The sequence below is a fragment of the Mastigoproctus giganteus genome, chromosome 9 (assembly GCF_048544385.1).
Source record: "Mastigoproctus giganteus isolate SK-2022 chromosome 9, ASM4854438v1, whole genome shotgun sequence".
In the NCBI taxonomy this organism is placed as follows: domain Eukaryota; kingdom Metazoa; phylum Arthropoda; class Arachnida; order Uropygi; family Thelyphonidae; genus Mastigoproctus; species Mastigoproctus giganteus.
The window spans coordinates 58,327,456-58,351,546 of NC_143583.1; the positions used below are offsets into that span (position 1 = coordinate 58,327,456).

Here is a 24,091-nt window from a genome sequence, read left to right on the forward strand (position 1 = left end):
CCAGAACAAGTAGGTGGTTTGTCATATCACTTTTGTTCCATTAGAATGTCTCGTGTAACACAAGTGATATATTGGGATGCATTGCAGCTTTTGATCCACAGACTTTTTAAACTTTGACTTATCTACCATACAAGGAAGGAAGGATTTAGATCTGCTGGAATGGGTGCAGAGAAAGGCAACGCATTTGGTGAGGGGAACAAAAGGGTGCTGTCACCAAGAAAGGCTTGAGTTCTGCAAATTGCAGCATCTGGAGACTAGGCACATGCGAGGTGCTCCAATTGAGGTGCATAAGGCTTTGAATGGTTTGAGCAAGCTGAATGCTGATGGGATTCTTCCTCTTATTAGATTATACACCTGAGAGGGCATAAATTCTAACTTAAAAAGGATGGTTGCAGTATACATGTGCAAAAGATTGCCTTCAGCCAGCAAGGGGGCTGATTGTTAGCATTAGTAAAGGTGTGGCATTGGAGAAAAATTGCTGCTATGGATAAAGGGATGGTTGAGTGGCAGAAGACAGAGAGTGGTAATCAATGGACACTGCTCAACGTGGACTAATGTTATTAGTGGAGTTCCTCAGGGTTCGGTGTTGGGTCCATTGTTGTTTTCTGTATTTATAAATGATATTGATGATGGTGTATCAGGCTTAATGTCCAAGTTTGCAGACGATACAAATGTTGGCAGGGTTGTTAAGGACACTACTGATACTATGCTGCTGCAACAGGATCTGGAAAGGTTGAGCAGATGGGCTGAGAGGTGGCAAATGAAGTTTAACATTGACAAATGTAAAGTACTACATATGGGAAACAGTAACCCCAGATCAGTGTATCAACTCTGTGGTACTACGCTGACAGTGGTAGAGAATGAAAAGGACCTGGGGGTAATTGTGCAGGCAGATATGAAGTTCTCTGAGCAGTGCAGACGAGCTGCAAGAGTAGCTCATGGTGTCTTGTCAATGATATACAGGAATTTTTCTAGCAGGGACAGGGATGTGATTATTCCCTTGTATAAGGCATTGGTCAGGCCACACCTTGAGTACTGTATACAGGTCTGGAGGCCTCATTTCAAGAAGGATGTAGAGATGCTGGAACGAGTACAGAGAAGGGCAACAAGATTAGTGAATGGAACAAAGGGGTGCTCTTACGAAGAAAGGCTTAAGTTTTGCAAATTACAGTGTCTGGGGACTAGGCACCAGCGAGGTGATCTGATAGAGGTGTATAAAGCCTTGAATGGTTTGAGCATGCTCAATGCTGATGGGATTCTTCCTCTTGCTCAGAATAATCACCTGAGAGGGCATAAATTCAAATTGAGAAAAGACAGATGTAGGATAGACGTGGGGAAATTTGCCTTTTGCCAGCGGGTGGTTGGTTGGTGGAATAGACTTCAATCCCTTGTCGTGGAAGTTGATAGCCTAAATAAGTTTAAGGCTCAGCTGGACAGGTATTTTGAATGAACAGAGGGGTGAAGTGGAAGTGGTTATTTTTTATTTATTTATTTATTTTTTTTTTTTTTTTGGCTGATGCTGCATAAGCTTGCTTTCTTGCATCAAATGCCTCTACTAATGCTAATATTTGTAATGTGCTTGTGCGAAGAGAGATTATAAGTCAGTGTAATCCCCAAAAGAGATATATCATTTTTCCTAGAAATCGGAGTGTCACCAAAGATAAGCATGGGAGAAGAAGAATCCTTTTTGCGAGATATAAGACAAGACTGAGTTTCAGAAGTATTGAAATCAACTAAGTTGTCTTTGCCCCACTGGAGTATTACCTGCAGATCGTATTTAAGGAATTGGTAACGGATATTCGAGAAGTTGAAGCTGATTGAGTGGGGCAAGGTTTCTCAAAATGTAAAGTGGAATGCAATGTGCTATCATCGGCAAAACTATGGATAGTATTGCCAGTCAATGGAAGAAGGTCGTTAATTTAATAGAGGAAAGAGTGAGGAAAGAACTGAACCTTGGGGGACACTAGCATTAGTGGAGAAGTTAAAAGACAGCGAGCCATCTATCATCACCCTCAGTGAGCGATCAGAGAGAAAACTAGATAACCAATTACAAAAAACAATTGACAAACCATAAGGTGGAAGCTTGTTTAGACAACCTATATTCCAAACACAATGGAAAGCCTTTGAAATGTCAAGAGCAACTGCTTGTGTTTCACCAAACGTTTCCATTAAATTTGTCCATAAATGGGTAACATAAGCGAGAATATTACCAGTGGATCAATACTGGTGGAATCTATACTGGTGATCGTTAATCAGACAGAAGGTTTCTAGGTAGTTTAAGATTCAGCGGTTAACTGATTTCTCCATTACTTTAGAACGAGTAGAAGTAATTACAATGGGACGATAATTGGATGGGAGGGATTTGCCACCCCTTTTTAGGAATTGGCTGGATATGAACAAATTTTCAAGCAGAAGGAAAAACACCTTTGGAATAAGAAAATGAAAAAAGTCGGCTAAGAACAGGAGTAAGTTCAGAAGCACAGGTTTTGAAAACAAGTGGAGAAATACCATCAGGATGTAGTTTTCTTAGCATCAAAATCCTTCTGACATCCTTTTGATGGAAGACCCCAGGATGTACATGTGTTTGGCAGACTTCAAGTGGAAATGGATATCGTTGAGGTTAGAAATGAGACCACGTATATTTGTGAAATAAACTCGCAAGTGTTTGGGTAGCACTGAATGGGACATGTTGGGAATGGCGGAAGATGTTTTACCAAGATCATTTATACTTTGAAGAATAATGGGGTGCTAGCAGGTCAGCTTTATTCTTAGCTGAAGTGACAACAGAACCATCTGGTTTTGACAGAGGATGGGAGCAGAGATAGGCAAAAGTTGCGGCCGATAGCTTTGGTAAGCGACCAGAATGCTTGGCTACCATTAGGGCAAGAAGCAAGTTTACTACTCTTATCCTGTTCAAAATTTAGTTTGGACTAATTAATGACTGCTTTACAATTGTTGCGAGCTTTGGTGTAAGCGAAAATGAAAAGAACCAGAAACAAGCCAATTACGATATGCAACATTCTTCTCTTGAGCAGCTTTAGCACATTTATTGGAAAACCAAGGTTTAGGTAAAGAACGAGATTTCAAAGTGGAGTGTGCAATAAAGGATTCCATAATAATTTCAGTGACACCATCTGAGGAAACATTGACATCAGAAGCTTTGAAACAGTAATCCGACCAAGAAAAAGAAGAAAAGAAATCTCTCAGGTCATCCCATTTTGCACTCTTGTAATGGCAAACTATACGAGGTTGGGAATAGCCATGAGATAAAGCCTCCATTACAGAAGAGACAATCACCAAGTTGTGATCTGAGGTGTCTAAAGGACCACTCACTTCAACCGTGTAATTAAAAGGGGTTGTTTGTGAGAAAAAGATCAAGCGTTGTTGGCTGTATGTTTAGGATTGTTCGGTATTCTTATAGGTAAATGAATAATTTGTGCAAGCTCATTAGTAATTGCAAAAGCCTCAGCATCTCGACCTGCTGGGTCAGTGTGACTAGAAAACAGAAGCCAGCTGGAGTTGTGAACGTTAAAATCACCAAGGAAAATTTCCTCACTGTTAGGAAAGTTGGACTGCATGAAGTCAAAAAGCTCCAAGTGACTAGTGGAGTTAGCATTAGTAGAGGCATATGATGCAAGAAAGCAAGCTTATTCAGCATCAGCCAAAAAAAAAAAAAAAAAAACCCCTCTCCCATTTCACCCCTCCGTTCGTTCGAAATACCTGTCCAGTTGAGCTTTAAATTTGTTTAGGCTATCAACTTCAACAACAAGTGATGGAAGTCGGTTCCACCAACCAACCACCCGCTGGCCAAAGGCAAATTTCCGCACATCTATCCGACATCCGTCCTTCCTCAATTTGAATTTATGCCCTCTGAGGTGATTATTCTGAGAAAGATGAAGAATCCCATTGGCATTGAGCATGCTCAAACCATTCAAAGCCTTATACACCTCTATCAGATCACCTCGCCGGTGCCTAGTCTCCAGACTCTGTAATTTGCAAAATTTAAGCCTTTCTTCGTAAGAGCAACCCTTTGTTCCATTTACTAATCTTGTTGCCCTTCTCTGTACCCGTTCCATCAGCTCTACATCCTTCTTGAAATGCGGCCTCCAGACCTGTATACAGTACTCAAGATGTGGCCTAACCATTGCCTTATACAAGGGAATAATCACCTCCTTATCCCTGCCAGAAAAATTCCTGTATATCATTGACAAGACACCATGAGCTACTCTTGCAGCTCGTCTGCACTGCTCAGAGAACTTCATATCTGCCTGCACAATTACCCCCAGGTCCTTTTCATTCTCCACCACTGTCAGTGTAGTACCGCAGAGTTGATACATTGCTCTGGGGTTACTGTTTCCCATATGTAGTACTTTACATTTGTCAATGTTAAACTTCATTTGCCACCTCTCAGCCCATCTGTTCAACCTTTCCAGATCCTGTTGCAGCAGCATAGCGTCAGTAGTGTCCTTAACGACCCTGCCAACCTTTGTATCATCTGCAAACTTAGACATTAAACTTGATATCCCATCATCAATATCATTCATAAACACCGAAAACAACAATGGACCCAACACTGAACCTTGAGGAACTCCACTAATAACATTAGTCCACGTTGAGCAGTGTCCATTGATTACCACTCTCTGTCTTCTGCCACTCAACCATCCCCTTATCCATAGCAGCAATTTGCCTCCAATGCCACACTGCTCCAATTTGTGCAGCAGTCTTCCATGTGCAACAGTATCAAAAGCCTTTCTAAGATCCAAATATATAATATCAAAGTTATTCCCTGCATCCAGTTCTTTTGTGACTACATCATAGTATCCAATCAAATTGGTCAGGCAAGACCTGCCCTTAACAAAACCATGCTGCGTCTGAGCTATAACTGAATTCTTGTCTAGATGATCCTGCAGTGCTTCTTTAACCAGTGCCTCCATTAATTTACCTGGAACAGAAGTTAAACTAACAGGTCTATAATTACTTGTGTCAGCCTTTGATCCTCCTTTGTGAATTGGGGTTACATTTGCACATCTCCAGTCTATGGGTACCTCCCCTGAGTCCAAAGAAGCTCTCATAATTATGGCTAGGGGTTTGCATACTTCCTTTGCTGCCTCCTTTAATATAACTGGATAGATCCCATCCACCCCAGGTGCCTTTTTTATGTTTATCCTCAACAATCTCTCCTCCACTTTCCTCTCAGTTATTACAAAATCATCCAGCTCACTGCCAATGTTTACTTTACCTACATCATTCTCCTTCCTGAATAACTCCTCATGCGTGAATGTAGATGCAAAATACTCGTTTAGATTGTTAGCCACCTGAGCAGGATCCTCAACTGTTGAACCATCAATATCCAGTGGACCAATCTGATTCATCCCTTTCCTTCTCGAGTTCAAGTATGTAAAGAACTCTTTTCTGTTTTTCTTTGCATCCTTTGCCAAGGATTTTTCGTAGTCTGCGTTTGCCTGCCTAATCTCCTTTGTGACTTGGTTACAGACCAACTTATATCTATCATAGGCTTCCATGTCACCCATTAATTTGTATGTATCCCATGCATTTTTCTTCTCTGCCACATGTCTCATTAGTTCATCTGACAACCATTTAGGCCTAAACCTTGAACAATATTTCTTAGTTGGTATGTAAAGCCTGGTAGCCTCCAATATTAGTTCCTTGAATGCTTCCCATTTTGAGTTTGCTGTTGGTAACATCATCAGTTGGTCCCACTGTATAGAATTTAAATACTGTCTCAGACCATCGTAGTCGCCTTTACGAAAACAAAAACCCTTCCCTTTACCTCTGATGGTAGTTACCTCCTTGAGTAAATCCCACTTCAACACACTGTGATCACTGCCACCTAGTGGTTCATTTATCTGCAGGTTCTTAATGCATGGAGAATCACTACTGATAATCAGATCAAGAGTATTGCTCCCTCTTGTTGCCTCACGAACATGCTGATGTAGAAAACAATCATCCAATAAATCCACAAAAGCCTTGCTAGTGTGCGAGTGACCAACCCACAAATTCCAGTCAATATCTGGGAAATTAAAATCCCCCATTATAAGACTCTCTGATTTACTGGCCCACTCTATTTCCCTGTACAATATATTATTATACTCATCAGAGTCATTAGGCCTATAACACACTCCTACTCTCAATTTTGATTTCCCTATGCTTATGTCACACCAAACCGACTCGACACTGCCCTGTCCATCGATGTCGACTGGCTTCACTTCCTTGGACTTTGTGTTTCTTAATTAATAGCATAACCCCTCCTCCCCTCCTGTCCTGTCTATCCTTTCTATACACATTGTATTCCCCAAATTCCAGTTCCGCATTACTTATATCTGTGTGACACCACGTCTCTGATATCCCAACAATATCTGCCTTTGATGTTTTGAGCAATACCTCAAATTCATCAAATTTATTTACCAAACTCCTAGCATTGGTGTACACGCAGGTATACATGCACCTGTTTCTATTCTTAGTAACCCTAACACAACCCATGTGTTTACTTGTAACGCAATGACTACCAGCAGTCTCTGAAATATCCTGCATCTTGTTTTTCAGACTTCTGCTCATTTGAATAGAAACAGTGCAAGAATCACTTCCACCTCTGCCAGTGGCTACTGTTAATCTATTAGTCCTTGTATCCCCCCCAACTAGCAGTTTTCCGACCCACCTAACACTGCCTCAACAGCATCAGCAAAAATTCTTGCACCCTTTCTATTTAAGTGTATCCCATCCCTGTAGAAGCAATCTCTCCTGTTAACAAGTACAGTCCAGGCTGAAAAAAATTCTACCCCTTGAGCCTTGCACAATCCCTCCAGGGCCGAATTGATCGACAAGGCTCTCATCATATACTCCCTCCTATCGTGTCTGGGCAGAATTGCAGACACTTTCAAGTTCAACCCTAATTCACGGCTTTTTTTCAACAGTGACCTGTACTTGCTAAGTAATTCCGCCGGTCTCCTACTCTTAATATCATTAGTGCCAACGTGTACAACTATATCACCTTTTGTGCCCTTAAAAGATGATATCCGCTCTACAACGTCATCAACCTTTGCCCCTGGCAGACATACCCTGGTCCTATTCCACCTATCCTTTTTACAAAGCATGTTCCCCGTTTCCCTGACAATAGAGTCACCAACAACTACTAGTTCCTGTGGGACCAGCGCATTCTGCCTAGGGGGCTGCTTCTGTGTTGCCTGATGACCAAGTGCAAGCTCTGGCGTTGATGTGGGCAGCTGAGAGCTTGATGGGCCCCTCAATTTATTTCCTTCGAGGGCATCCACCCTGTCCTTCAAGGTCTCATAAAGGCCCATAACAACGCTGAGTTGTCGCCTGATTTCCTTGCACTCCTTACATCGTGCACACACAAAGACATCCCCCTTGGCAGTATCATGTCCCGTACCCGACTGCTCCGCAAACATCAAGCAAACAGTGCATTTTAATAGACTGTGATTCAGAGGGCAACTGCCCCCTTCAGTTCTCCCCTGAACCACAGCACTCCCATTAGCTTGAGCCTTTTGCTTTGCTGCTCTGGTCAGAGTCATGATTCCAATTTAATTCAATAAAATTTAAAACAAAAATTAAATCCTTAAGTTATATCCCAAACAGTTATGTTATATATATATATATATATATATTTTTTTTTTTTTTTTTTTTTTTTTTTTCGGTATCTAGTGTTCCCTTTATACAACTTCCGTGTCACGTGTACCACTATAGTTATGTATTAATTATTTGTTACGATTAAGTCGTTATATATATTTATAGAGTTAAAAATACAATTTAATTGACAATAAAGTTTATCAAGATTAATAGATTTACTGATTAATTGACAATATTATATTATGAACTTTACTACACTAAGCTTCGAAATCTCGCTATCTCAATTTAAAATAAACTAAGGATCCTGACTAGGTCTATAATCTACTTATAGAAGATAATTTGATATAACAATTGGTTAATAAATCGACTAAATTTGGTTAAAAAAAAAAAAAAAAAAAAAAAAAGACCTCTCGTTCAAATTGTGACACGTGGATTTGATACCGTTACCGATACTAAGTAATATCTACAGAATCTCTGTCTAAGTTAAACTTTAAACTAAGTATCGTAACTAGGAAAATAAAGCTACTCTAGAAAAAAGTTAATATGACAATTTTAACTAATAAAGCAGAAAATAAATCAGGAAAAACTCTGTTTGAAGAGCTTTAAGGAGCAACGTCTGCACAGGCCAACCTCGCACCCAGACTCGGAGAACTCAGTTGGGAGAACGGTAGAGACAACACATGAATTTGACACAATGAGGTAGAGAGATTTTAAGCCAGAGAAGACAGAAAAGAGGAGATTCCAAATTACCAAGTCTGACAAGGATTATCGGAACGGACATATGCACAGGTATCACCTTTGTGGCGAAAGGAATCATACAGTGAATAATTTGGGCAACTGTGATGAGCAGTAGTTGAATCAACTGATAACTGAGATTCTGTCAGAAAAAGTACATAGGTTTGCCAGACTGCAAGTGGAAATGGACATCGTTGAGATCAGAAATGAAACCATGTATATTTGTGAAATAAACTAGGAAGTGTTTTGGAGGTTTAGAGCTTTTCACAGATAAGCTTACTCTATTAGTTTGACAATTCATGGTGTATTCAGTAGTAAGTAAAAGTGGGGTTGACATGCTGTATGAAGTAATACAGTTATTAGTGGAGTTCAGTGTTGTGCCCATTGTTGTTTTGTATATTTATCAATGATATTGATGAAGGTATATCAGATTTAATGTCCATGTTTGCAGATGATACAAAAGGTGGCAGGGTTGTTAACGACAGTAAAGACAGTATGCTAATCCAACTGGATCTAGATAAGTTGGAAAAATGAGCTGAGAAGTGGTAACTGAAGTTTAACATTGGCAAATGCAAAGTACTGCATATGGGTAACAATAACCGAAGAAAAATGTACCAGCTGTGTGGTACTATAATCAGGGAAGTGGAAATTGAAAAATACCTGGAGGTAATTGTGCAGCAAATATGAAGTTCACTGAGGAACAAAGGGGTGCCTTACCAAGAAAGGCTTAAGTTCTGCAAATTGCAGTGCCTGGATAGTAGGCACCTAAGAGGTGATCTGATTGAGCTGTATAAGGTCTTGAATGGGTTTAGAAAGCTGAATGCTAATGGGATTCTTTCTCTTGCTCAGACTAAGAACCTGAGAGGGCATAGATTCAAATTGAGGAAAGACAGTTGTAGAATAGATGCGCAGAAATTTGCCTTTAGCCCGCTGGTAGTTGATTGGTGGAACAGGCTTCCAACTTACTTTTGTAGTGAATGCTAATAGCCTAAATACGTTTAAGACTGAGCTCGACAGGCATTTGGAATGAATGGTGGGCTAAAATTGGGTGGTTTTTTTTTTTTTTTTTTTTTTTTTTGGCCTATTTCTGCATAAGCTTGCTTTCTTGCATCGTATGCCTCTACTAATGCTAATGAAATTTTTGGATATGGTGTACACATGGCAAGAATATACCCAGATCCTTGACATGGAAGGGGCATTATAGAGGTTGTAACCTCTACAATGGCCCTTCCCCTGCATACATACTATTCGGACTCCCTCCAGTTACTATCTCGTAGAGTAGAGGTAGCAAGATTACACACTAGCTGATCCGAAATCCTCCTAAAGAGTTACCAATAGGTTTGGTCTGGTGTACTAACTAGCGGCCGGCCTGCAAACACCGTTTTACAGCTGTACCCTCAAAATGTTAGGTAGATTGGATTTCGCCATGATGTTCATCATGACCTCATCAGTTGTACTGCATGATGGAAAAGATGGGGAATGGTTGACCGGAACTTAGCTCTGTAGACTAAACACGGGTTCCACCACTTCAAGCCTCCAATAAGCAAAGTGGTGCTATTGCACCGGTTGATGAGAGTCATCTACCACCTGTTGTCTTGCCTGTTAACACTGAGGGGCGGCATTCCTCCATGTGGTGTGGGCACCACACCTCGACCTCTGCTTATGTTGGTTCACACCTGGGTCATCATCCACAGTGTGCTCGTGCGTGGAGATTATACCCAGGATTACTAACAGTCCCACCATCGTGAACGTGCAAGCAGGGGATTTGGCTGTCACAGACCGTCAGGACTTCGCCGAAATTGAGTTCACTTGACTTGAATGTCACCCAAATATCAGTTCCATCAGCGTTTTAGACTCCCAAGTAGCAAGTACAGCTTGTCTGGCATATCTGAGAGAATGTCTGTGACAACCTCAAAGGCCTTTCGACGAAAGACCACAGGAGACATTAATTGGAGCGTATTGGGAATGGTGTGAGGTGTTTTACCAAGATCATTAATATATTAGTTGGAAAAAAATGAGAAGAAATACTGTCATTATTGCTATTAACAACTCTTGCCTACTTTTGTGTCATCTGCAAACCTGGACATTAAGTCTGATATTGTTGATATGTTATTTTCTATTTAAAATAAATAAATGCACAAGGCATAATACTTTAAGAGTTTGGTATCTATATAATATCGGTGTTTAGATACACCATAGATAACTCTTAATAAACTACAAAGTAGTTGTTGTAGGCATCATTTGCTCTTTCTCATATTGTGCTCTGCCTTCACGACGAGTTGCCATGATATTGCACTACTTCGAATAAGTAACGCTTCACTAATAGAGAAGGCTATTGTTACTTATTCTCAGTTGAGTACCACCACCCAGACAGCACTGTTTCACGGCTATTGGCCGATCATCAATGGGTGGGCAGGTACCCTGGTATTGCAGACATGACGACCCAGTTGTGAAGTTGATCACACAATATGAGAGATGCCAAGAGGTGTAGTAGTAGTCAATACACCTCTTGGCATCTCTCATATTGTGTGATCAACTTCACAACTGGGTCGTCATGTCTGCAATACCAGGGTACCTGCCCACCCACTGATGATCGGCCAATAGCCGTGAAACAGTGCTGTCTGGGTGGTCGTACTCAACTGAGAATAAGTAACAATAGCCTTCTCTATTAGTGAACCGTTACTTATTCGAAGTAGTGCAATATCATGGCAACTCGTCGTGAAGGCAGAGCACAATATGAGAAAGAGCAAATGATGCCTACAACAACTACTTTGTAGTTTATTAAGAGTTATTTTCTATATAAATATAGAAAACATCAGTGGGCCCAGCACCGAACCCTGAGGGACTCCATTAATAAATTAGTCCACGAAGAGCACTGTTCATTGATTACCACTTCGTGGCTTCTCCCACTCAACCATCCCTTTATCCATAGCAGTAATTTGCCCATAATCATAATGCCACGCTGCTCCAATTTGTACAGCAGTCTTTTATGTGCAACAGTATCAAAAACTTTTCTGAAATCCATGCAGAGGCACGCCGACATGGGGTGCAAAGGGTGCATTGTACCTGATTATTTAGGGGCGCCAGCACTAAAGGCTATTAAATTATATAATTCTTATATTACAAATCTCAACAAAAAATTATAAAAAGCAAGGAAAATTGATTTTACGTAACGATATATAGGTAATGCAGTTGTTGTTGTTAATATAGTTTACTATAGGTATATATTTTTCTTTGTTGTGATAAACATCGAATTTCTTTTATTTTTTGTGTTGATATTTCTATAAAAAGTTTTGTTTTCTGCAGTTAATAGAAATTACTTTTTTAAATCTGTCTGTAATTTTTATTTTTGTTATTCTTTTTTCATCTCATATTTGTGATAAACGTGGAAAGAAAAACCATTTGTTTTATGTTATGCAATTATTTTCTTTCTGTATCTTTAATTAAAATATAATTATAAAACTTTAAATGGAGAGTTTATTAATTTTAATATTCCCTTTTTATTTTCAATGCAGAGCTCTATATCTCTATCAAATTTTTTATAGATTAAATTTAAAAGTGGTAAAGAATATCTGCTAGTTGCGTTTTTATTGCTCCATAAAAAAAATGTTTAACCTATACATTTGGCAAATGAATAAATTTGACTGATAGCTGAAAGGCGTTTGACTTTTTTTTTTTTGACGGTCATCGTATGATCGTTAAGACGACCAGATGATGCACCAGTATTGGACCGGCATCTTTGCCAGACTAATGTAAAGACATAGATCCATAAGACATGTACTATGTAATATTGGCATAAATTCACCACAGTCTAACATGTAGAGTAGAGAGTTAAGCTTATTACCCATAAGTTTAACTACATTTCGTAGTGTAAAGGCATTTGATTTTATCTCATATAGTGGCTACCTTCACAACCAGGTATTGCACTACTTTGTATAAACAACTAAGTAGTTAAGTAGAGGAGAAACCCACCGATGAGTGAGCTAACAAGCTCCGAAACGCGTCTGGGTGGTGGTGCCCACTGAGAATAAATAACAGTAGTCTCCTCTATTAGAGAATCGTTGTTTATTCAAAGTAGTGCAATAGCTGGTATCTCGTGAAGGTAGCCAAAATATGAGATAAAATCAAACCATTGCCTTTACACTACTACATGTAGTTAAACTTATGGGTAAACTATGGTGTGTTTACACCAATATTATATACACTGGTGTGCAAAATTTAAGGACCAGTCAGGTTTTCACTTGTAGCTTCTCATAGGAGAGACCTGGTTATGGAAAAAGCATACCAAAGGAACCTCTTGAGGTACAGAAATGATGAAGGAAACAAGACCAACACAACAACGGGAACAAAATGGTACAGAGAGAGATTTTATTCAAAAATGGCAGCATAGCACTAACTGCCATGATATAGATGCATCAGTGCCAAAGATGGAACAAAAGGAAGAGGTGGGCCTCAGTAGGAGATATGACCACCCCTAATGTCGATGCAAGCTTTGCACCGCCTGTCCATTCCTCTGTCAGCGCCATCTTCAGCTGGTGAAGATTTTCTGGTGGGTGTGGACGTGCCGCTAGGCATCTACCCAGAGCGTCCCATATATGTTTGATGGGATTTAGATCCGTGGAAAATGGGCAGGCCAATCCATATGAACAATGTTCTCACTTTACAAAAGCATATCAACAGCTGCAGTGCAATGGGGTGTGGCGTTATCATCCGTAAACAAGAACTCGAGGCCAATGGCACCTCAGAACAGACGCACGTGGAGAAGGATTACCTCAGTACAGTAGCATGCACCTGTTACAGTACCGCCTTCCAGTAACTGGAGTTGCGTACGTCCATTCAAGATAATGCCTCCCCAGACGAGAACATCTCGACTGCCTCGATCCTTTCAGTGATGTTTGCAGGATGATACCGTGTACCAACCTCTTGCCAGATTAGCTGATGTCCAGAATCGCTGCTGAGACTGAATCTACTCTCATCAGTAAAGATTACCTTAAGTAAAGATTTTGTGGTTGTAACCTTTAGAAATAGTGTTGGTCCTTAATTTCAACCCATATGCCTTGTGCATTTAGTCTTCAAAATAAGACATGTATGTGTGAATTGAACTCGTCTTCATTAACTTTTCAGTGACTGTTGAGAAAACTGTTGATTAAAGGCCTAAAGGATGGCAAATTATTTCTTGCACCCAGGCGGCAAACACCCTTGACACGCCCCTGAATCCAAGTATATGATATCAAAACTTTTTTGCATCCAGTTCCTTTGTGACCACATCATTGTATCCAATGAAATTGGTCAGACACGATTTCCCCTTAACAAGCCCATTTTATGTCTTAACTATAACTCGAGCCTTGTCTAGATGATTCTGCATTGCTTCTTTAACCAGAGACTCCATTATATTATTTTCACCCGAATAGAAGTTAAACTATCAGGTCTGTAATTACTCGTGTCACCCTTTGAATCCCCCTTGGTGAATTGAAGATACATTTGCACATCTCTCCAGTCTGTGAGGACCTCCCCTGAATCAAAGGATGCTCTCATAATTATAGCTAACGGTTTGCTTACTTCCTTTGCTGCCTTCCTTAATATTTTGTATTTAGTATTAGCAATGGCCACATGGTGTAAGGAAGCCTATGGCTTATGCTGCACCAGCCAAAAATAAAAAATAAATAATAATAAATAAATAACATTAATAATAAAATAATAAAAAATAAAATAAAATGATAAGAATAAAATAATAATAATAAGAAGAAGAAAATAAAAATGAAAATAATAATATAACTGGATAGATTCCATCCATATGTTTATCTTCAACAATTTCTCCTCCACTTTGCTCTCAGTTATTACAAAATCATTTAGCTCCCTACTAGAGTTTAATAAGCTTCTGTCCTCCACTTCCTCCAGAATTCCTCATGTGAGAATGTAGTTGCAAAATGCTCATTCAGTTTTGTCAGCCATCTGAGTAGGATCAACAGTTGAACCATCGATATCAAGGGACCAATCGGATTCATTCCTTTCCTTCTAGAGTTTACATAAGTAAAGAAGTCTTTGCTGTTTTTCTTTGCATCCTTTGCCAACGATTTCTTTTAATCTGACCTCACTTGCCTAACCTGTTTTGTCAGCCATCTGAGTAGGATCAACAGTTGAACCATCGATATCAAGGGACCAATCGGATTCATTCCTTTCCTTCTAGAGTTTACATAAGTAAAGAAGTCTTTGCTGTTTTTCTTTGCATCCTTTGCCAACGATTTCTTTTAATCTGACCTCACTTGCCTAACCTCTGTGACATGATTACGGACTAGCTTATATCTACTATAGGCTTCTGTGTCACCTGATAATTTATATGCATGCAATGTATTTTTCTTCTCTGCCACAAGTCACATGATTAGTCAGCACATAATAATAATGCTCTCTTTACTCCCCTTCCTTAAAATCTGTTGGTAACATCATCATTTGTTGTTCCAGGCAAACATACTCTGGTTCTAGTCCACCTATCTTTATTACAAAAAATGTTACCTGTTTCTCTGACAATAGATTCTCTCAATAAAACGAAATCTTCTTGAACCAGAAGTGATGGTATGCTATGCATAAATTTTTATCACTCCTCCACACTATTTTTACCTAACCGAAAACCTTGTGCTGGACTCCAGGTTGGTCTCCATTTCTTTGCTGCCCAGAATTCCACATATCAGTCTGTTTTCTCCTCTGGAAAAATCTCTAATTCAAGGGATCATGTGTTACTTTGTATTTATCATTATACTGTACACCTTCTGATAAGTCTTTCGTTAATGAATTTCACTGAATGTGTTTGGGATAGGCTGTGTAGAGGAAATTTCTTCATTAAATTTTAAAGTTTTTTTTAAAAATGAAAGCATTGTGTATAAATTCTTTTAAATACAGTAGAACCCAGATAAGAAGTTTTCCAAGGGACTGGAGGTTTAGAACTTCTTATGAGGGAAAATGACCTAGGGGTATGAAATATTAACTACACAAATAAAAAAGAAAATATGCACATACATAAGTTAAAGATTGATTTTAAGTACTATTTCAGAATTTATATTTTACTCTGCCTATGGGAAACATATTTAAAATGAGGATTTCTAATTGCTTAACATTCTGTTCATTAAACTCATTACCAAGTTGGAAGAATGAGCTTTGGGGTTTCAACATACCTTAAAAGGTCACAATTACAATAAGACGGAGCAACACTCCACTAATTAATTCAGAGCTGTTCACAACCATTCGAACTTAGCAGCAAATGCTTCACTGTGCTTCACGTGGTCTTCGCTATTCAATTATGGATATCGATGAAAACAATTCCAGTATGTCACCTCCATTATATTAAAATGTTTATATTAAAAAGGTTTTAGCGCTGAAAGCCTCAGACTACAAAATTCACTAATCGAACAAGTTAGCGCCAAGGATCATCATTTTAATTCATGGTAAATCACCGACCAAAATAGGTGAAATGGCATCATTTTTGTTATGTCTCATATTGTGAATGCCTTCAAAAAAAATAATTATTATATTATGGTAGCCGTAATTTATTACATAAACACGTTTAGTGTCTGTAAATTGCATGTGTTCTCTGGTCGATTTGCCTGTTTTGCTAGATGAAAAAAACCCAGTTTCTGAGGGGAAAAACCTTGCTATCTACACCTAAAACTGACTAACACAGCCACGGAGTGAAAAAAGCCCATTAAAGTTCTTCGCGTCACTGAAGGAATTCGAACCCAGGCCTTTTCCACCCAGTGTGGGGAGGATGGTGACGATACCACTGTGCTGCCCGTGCAGACTGTGAATGCCTTCCCGAGTTGCCCTGATATTCAAATACCTTGAATAAGGTAGTTCAATATTGCTTCGCCAGTGGATTCTCAGAGGATACCACCACTCAAGGGTGGTGGTATCCTCCGAGAATAAGTAACATTAGTCTTCTCCACTGGTGAAGTGTTGCTTATTCGAGGTAGTGCAATATCAGGGTAACTCATTGTGAAGGCATTTACAATATGAGAAGTAATAAAAACGATGCCATTTCACCTACTTCAGTGATTTACTATGAACTAAAATGATGCTTGGCACTAACTTGTTCGATTACCAAAATATTTATATTGTTTTATATTTTTTTGATATAAAAATGAAGAATTTCTATATTTAAAAAACGTATTAAGTGGGAAAACATCATTATAATAATACGCTTTGTATTCTTTATTACAAACTTTTTATGCAGGGAAAAACGTTTTACCTGGGAAACGTCTTATGCAGGGAAATAATATTTTACAATATATAGAGTTGAAATCGGAAATTAAGAAACCAAACCTAATATAGGGGAAAACTTCTTATGCAGGAATTTCTTATCCAGGTTCTAATGTATTATTTTTTTTCTTAATTTGACATGATTGTAAAAATATTGTCAAAAATCAAACCAGAAATTTTTAAAATACCAAAAAAGTTCATAAAAAGAAATAAATTTATTACTTTTTTTTTTTTTTTTAAGTACTAATATCTTCTATTCATCTATCACTCACTTCAGTTGCATCAACTTACGGATCAGAATTCCAAATAATTCTTCAATTTCAGCTTTTGTGAGCCCAATCAGAAAACAGTATCTAACAGGTGTCTCAAGTGTTCTCCTTAATTTCAGTGCTATTTTGCTGCTGCCATCTAGTGAAATCTATTAGTTGTAAAAATAGATAAGAGATGGTGACATGTAATGGAAAAGTTGATACATAAACAAGCATTATTTGAAATGTCCCTGTATGTACTTCCCGTAGTCCACACATGAAAAATGTTTGTCTGTCTACATACATATGACAAGGTCAATTTTTGTACCACTTAGAACCTTTTACACTAATGGTATATCTGCCATTTTATGTATTGAAGTGAGAGATACTCCTTAACTGTTTTATTCACTTATGAAATTATTTATACAAGAAATTTTTGTACCTTTTTAAATATTTTGTAATGTGCAGTTATTTTGGATTCATATGAGAGTAGCACTTTAGAATGCATACTATATAAATGTTTGTCTTTAGAAAACTAATGATCTGACAGAATAGCTTAATTTCAATTGCAATTTTTTAACTGGTAAATAATAAAGTGACATATTTGCATGTTATAGGTCTTCTTAGTAGCAGTGTACAGAAAAAGGATGACGATAGCACGTCTACTGCTGGTGTAATTTCTGGAATAATTTTGGCATCTATATTATTAGTAATAATCATATTACTGGTACTTTACTATAGGCGACGAGTAAAACGACTTAAGAGTGAATTGGCTTATGTAACGTAAGTAATCTTTAGAAAATATGGTTCAAGCAACTTTTCTAACATAAATTTTATTCTGTTTTCTCTTTTTGTTTTAAAGTATAATTATAAACTGCACGGAATGTAGACAATGAATCCAACTTTCCCAACTTCTCTCTAATCATATATGGTCCTAGGATAGTGTTGTGGTGAGAGTTGGGAAAGTAAGAAAAATTATGACACAGTGAGTTCAGGGTTGAACTCTAAATGTAATGTGAATAGCTATTGCACATTTTAACATGATTATAAAAAGGCAGTTATGGCTGAATTATAGAACAAACTTATGTGAAATAACTAAATATTCATATACATGATATACAGATACAATAACAAATACAGTCGAAGCTCTTCATAGCAACCCTGGGCCTTGAGGTTGTCACAGACATTCTCTCAGATATGCCAGACAAGCTGTACTTGCTACCTGGGAGTTTAAAACGCTGATGGAACTGATATTCGGGTGACACTCAAGTCAAGTGGATCCAATTTTGGCGAAGTCCGAACGGTTTGTGACAGCCAAATCCTCTGCTTGCACCTTCACGATGGTGGGACTGTTAGTAATCCTGGGTATAACCTCCATGCACAAGTACATGGTGGGTGACCACCCAGGTGTGAACCAACGTAAGCAGGGGGTCGAGGTGTGGTGCCCACACCACATGGAGGAACGCCCCCCCCTCTATGTTACCAGACAGTACTAGGTGGTAGATGACTCTCATCAAGCGGTGAAATACCACCACTATGCTTATTATTATTATTATTATTATTAATAGCCATATGGTGCAAGGAAGCCTGAAGTTTATGATGCACCAGGAAAAAAAAAAGTTCCCGAGTTACCCTGAGAGAGGGAGAGAGAGAGAGAGAGAGTCAAAAGTAGAAGGGAATCACCAAGAAAGAGAAGAATGATGATATATAGCTCGGGACCCTGGGTGTGTCAAGCCCATACTCACCAGATGTGAGCCCCCGGGGTTCATTGGAGGCTTGAAGTGGTGGAACCCATGTTTAGTCTCTAGAGCTAAGTTCTGGTCAACCCTTCCCCATCTCTTCCATCATGCAGTATGATTGATGACTTTTGAGGTTATGATGAACGTTGTGGCGAGATCCAATATTCCTTACATTTCGAGGGTACAGCTCTAAAACGGTGTTCGCAGGCCAGCCGCCAGTTAGTACACCGGACCGAACCTATTGGTAACTCTCTAGGAGGCTTCTGGATCAGCTAGTGTATAATCTTGCTACCTCTACTCTGCCAGATAGTGACTGGAGGGAGTCCGAGTAGTGTGTATGCGGGGAGCATTGTCGAGGCCACGTTATGTCAAGGATCTGGGTATATTCTTACCACATGTACACCATATCCAAAAATTTCATTACTTCATACAGCATGTCCCACCCACTTTTTCTTACTATTGAATACACCATGAATTGCCAAACTAATAGAGCAAGCTTATCTGCAAAAAGATCTAAACCTCCCAAGCACTTCCTAATTCATTTCACAAATGTACGTGGTCTCAATTCTAATCTCAATGATGTCCATTTCCACTTGCAGTCTGCCAAACCACATGTACTTTTTCTGACCGAATCTCAGTTATCGGTTGATTCAACTACTGCTCAACTCAGATGCCCAAATTATTCTCTTTATGATTCCTTTCGCCTCAAAGGTGGTACTTGTGCATATGTCCGTTCTGATATTCCCTGTCAGAGACTTGGCAATTTGGAATCTCCTCTCTTTGATCTTCTCTGGCTTAAAATCTCTCTACCTCATTGTGTCAAATTCATCTGTTGTCTCTACCGTTCTCCCAACTCCACTACTCACTTGGAGCTCTTTGACTTCCGCTCTTTGCAACTTGACTTTCTCCAGTCCAACTTTCCTAACAGTGAGGTAATTTTCCTTGGTGATTTTAATGTTCACAACTCCAGCTGGCTTCCGTCTTCTAGTCACACCGACCCAGCAGGTCGAGATGCCGAGGCTTTTGCAATTACTAATGACCTAGCACAGATTGTTCATTTACCTACAAGAATACCGGACAAACCTAATCATACAGCCAATATTCTTGATCTTTTTCTCACAAACAACCCTTCTAAGTACACGGTCGAAGTCAGAGGTCCTTTAGGCACTTCAGATCACAACTTGGTGATTGTTTCTTCTCCAATGGAACCTTTATCTCGTGGCTATTCCCAACCTCGTATTGTTTGGCATTACAAGAATGCAAAATGGGATGACCTGCGAGACTTCTTTTCTTCTTTTCCTTGGTCAGATTACTGTTTCAAAACTTCTGATGTCAACGTTTGCTCAGATCGTGTCAGTGAAATTATTCTTGCAGGAATGGAATCCTTTATCCCACACTCCACTTTAAAATCTCGTCCTTTATCTAAACCTTGGTTTTCCAATAAATGTGCTAAGGCTGTCCAAGAGAAGAATATTGCATATCGTAATTGGCTTGTTTTTAATTCTTCAGTTTCATTTTCTGCCTACACCAAAACTAGCAACAATTGTAAAGCAGTTATTAATCAGTCCAAACTAGAGTTTGAACAGGCTAAGAGTAGAAAACTTGCTTCTTGCCTTAATGGTAGCCGAGCATTCTGGTCTCTTGCCAAAGCTATTGACCGCAACTTTTGCCCATCTCTGCTCCCACCTCTGTCCAAACCAGATGGTTCTGTTGTCACTTCAGCCAAGGATAAAGCTGACCTGCTAGCATCCCATTTTTCTTCCAGCTCATGTATTAATGATCTTGGTAAAACACCTCCCACCATTCCCAACACTCTCCATTCAATGCCTCCTGTGGTCTTCCGTCAAAAGGATATCAGAAGAATTTTGATGAATCTTGATGCTAAGAAAGCTCCAGTTCCTGATGGTATTTCTCCACTTGTTCTCAAAACCTGTGCTCCTGAACTTACTCCTATTCTTTCCCACCTTTTTTCACTTTCTTATTCCAAAGGTGTTTTTCCTTCTGCTTGGAAATTTGCTCATATCCAGCCAGTTCCAAAAAAGGGTGATAAATCCCTCCCATCCAATTATCATCCCATTGCAATTACTTCTACTCTTTCTAACAGAGTCTCTCCACTCGCTTTCTCATAGACGCACTGTTTCTGCTGCATGCCTCTTCTACAGATACTTCCATGGGCACTGTTCTTCTGAATTGGCTTCTATAATTCCCGCTCTCTCTTTCAAAATAGTCCGAACACGTGCCGCCACCAGCCAACATCCATTTACTGTCCAACTTCAAACCCACAGAACCAACTTTTCATCTTCCTCATTTATGCCGTTTTCTGGAACAACCTTCCTTCATACGTATTTCCTGAAAATTACAATCTACAGAAGTTCAAGTCCAATGTCAACAAATATCTTCTTTTGTCTTCTCAACCTCCAACCCAAGCACGGTAATAAGTATGATAGGTTCTAATACCTCTCGTCTTTGGGGTTTACATAAAAAAAAAAAAAAAAAAAAAAAAAACCCTCTTTTTAACTTTCCAACACATTATATCATCCAATGTTTTTGGTCCCTGCCATTTCCTCTTTAACCTAATGATATTTTACATTCAGTATAACAACCTTGAAAATAAAAGGATTTCTGATGCCTCCATAGCCAGGTGGGCATGAGCAGCAGTGCATAGCACACACGCTTCTTGATTAGACCGGGGTTCGAGCCCATGACCACCAAATACGGAGGATGCGGAAAGGTCAGGGAATGACCACCACATATCCCCGGAGCAATATGGCCTTAGTTGCTAATGTTCCTAAAAACCAAATAACAAACAACAACAAACAAAAGGATTTCTCTCTAATGACCATTAAATTTCTACCTCTTAATCTGAATTTTCACTTTCTTTTTACAATATTTGTGTTTAAAAATGACAGAACAGTTCAAATATATTGAATAATTCCAGCCTGACGATTAGAAATCATTTCCCATACTCCTTTTCTCGTAATGCAGTAATCAAATGAACATTGGCTAGAAGTCATTTGCAGTGTGTGTTTATTGGTATGGCTCCAAGAATGTGGATAGCTTTGCCAATCACATAAAATTAGGATTTCGCAAGCTGTAGATAATGGTGTGCATTCTTAAGAGTACACTGTTCACTATCCTGAAAGATCGGAAGATGATTGAAAGTTTATAAAAATTTGCTGCTGCACAGGGTAGAATTTGAGCATGAAAGGCAATCTTAAAAAGATAATTTTGGAATAGCTAATGATGATGCATGCAAAAAAAGTTCCCCTAGATGGTAATCTTTTAAAAGCTAAGGCTGAATCATTTGCACATCAAATGGATAATTTTCTAGATCCTGCAACAGGATCTAGAAAAGTTGGACAGATGGGCTGAGAAGTGGCAACTGAAGTTTAACATTAACAACAGCAAACTACTGTACAGGTGACCCCCACATAACGCTGATAATTCGTTCCAGAAAAACAGAGCGCTAAGTGAATCTGCGCTAAGCGAGCGCCCCATTCCCACAAGGTAACATATGTATTTGTGAGTTGCGGTCGGTGCCATAGGATATTTCCTAATCAATAATAAATGGTAGTGAAAAGATGCACAAATGTCGGTTAAAATATTTAATATTCAAATATTTGTACATATAAAATATTCTGCATTACATACATATATAATTATGTGGTAACTACTTACGTATCAAAAGTAAACTTAATTCCAATTAAAATTAATTTAATTGATTTTAATTGATTTAATTTAATTGTTTAATCATGAAAAATGTGTGGATTTTGGGTTGAACTTTGGCCCTCTTCCAAATAAACTAAAAGGGGTATTAATTTTAAATCCCCCGCAGCATTACCACCCAACAATAAAGTCAACCGATCCTTCGCTGCTTTGAAACCTGGTATGTTTTTTTTTCTTTCGATACGAAACTTCTTTTAGGCATTCGTTTCCAAAAAACGTCATGCTTCATCTATGTTAAAAACTTGAGTAGTATAACACATAATACCCCTCTTCAATAATTTTAACAAGTTCTTCTTTGAAAGTTTCGGCTCCTTGATCTGCACTTGCGGCTTCTCCCTAGATTTTAAATCTATTCAACCAGCCTTTACCAGTTTTAAATGGTTCTACATTTTTTTTTTTTTTTTTTAGGTGAGTTTTCTTCAGATCTTCAGATCATCATATTGGCTAATCTCTGTCTGTCTCTCTCTCTCTCTCTCTCTCTCTCTCTCTCTCTCTCTCTCTTTTATAATATTTAACAACTGAATTCTGCATTGAACTTTATCTTCAATAAAATTAGTTAGTCTTTTCCATTTCAATCCTAATACCCGGCGTAGCCCTAGTTGCTTGCAATGGAACAGCAATCTTTCCCGCTGCTAAAATTAATTCTTTATTTTTTATAATTGTTCTTACAGTTAAACTTGCAAGTCCTAAATTATGGTACATATCCACTTGTTGTTGACGGGAATCGATTCGCTTCAAAACGTCTAATTTAATTTTCAAATTCAGTCTTTTTCTTACATTTATAGTCTTTGTACTGTGCCCAAACGTTGTTGCTTTTTCATTGTTATCAGCCATTATTAACTCTTCGAAAATGTAACTGCGTTGGTTGCATTAATTAGGATACAATGTTCAAGTAAACTGTCCGTTATGCACGATGCCTAATACTGTACTGAGTGATGACTAGACTTCGGATAAATGCATATAACGCAAATATTACAAGCAATATACGTGATCATTTTTTAAAATGTCGATCTCGGAACTACGTAACAAGTCACTGTACTGCAATTAAATTAGCATGCGAGAAAATTTAACCGAGCGTGGGAAACGTTTTAATGCTGTTTTGCTATTCATTTTCAAGCTAACGACTCCATTAAATGAAACAATTTCGTTAAATATGCTGAAAATGCAATCTGTAAAAGAGCGTTATAGTGGTCTGTGACAGCGTTATAGTTAGATACTGGTTATAATATAAGAACAGTGTTATAGCGAATCAGCGTAAAGCGAACCGCTTTATAATGTGGGCCTGCTGTATATGGGTAGAAGTAACCCCAGAGAAAGTACCAACTTTGTGGTACTACCTAAGCCAACATATCTTGTTGCCCTTCTCTGTACTCATTTTAGGAAAGATGTAGAGTTGCTAGAATGAGTACAGAGAAGGGCAACAAGATTGGTGAGGGGGGGGAGGAACAAAGGGGTCTTCTTACCAAGAAAGGCTTAAGTTCTACAAATTTCAGCATCTGGTGACTAGGCACCTGCAAGGTGATCTGATTGAGGTGCATAATGCCTTGAATGGATTGAGCAGGCTCAATGCTGATGGGATTCTTCCTCTTGCTCAGATTGCGATCCGAGGAGGCATAAAATCAAATTGAGGAAAGACAATAGATGTGCAGAAATTTTCCTTTAGCCAGTGAATAGGTGATTGCTGGAACAAACTTCTATCTGTCATTGTGGAAGTTGATAGCTTAAATAAATTTGAGGAAGAACTGGACGAACTTTTAGAATGGAATGGATGTGCGAAATAGGATTTTTTGG

General features: G+C 38.7%; 1 protein-coding gene across 4 annotated transcripts in view; it reads left to right on the forward strand.

The window, feature by feature from the left end:
- Positions 1 to 24,091, forward strand: part of LOC150080269 (uncharacterized) — a 604,576-nt gene that overhangs the window by 510,989 nt on the left and 69,496 nt on the right. For all 4 annotated transcript variants that reach the window (XM_090381639.1, XM_090381640.1, XM_090381641.1 and 1 more), the window contains one exon: positions 17,453 to 17,618. In XM_090381639.1, coding sequence (XP_090237765.1) covers positions 17,453 to 17,618 — 166 coding nt within the window. The remainder of the gene's footprint in view (positions 1 to 17,452; positions 17,619 to 24,091) is intronic.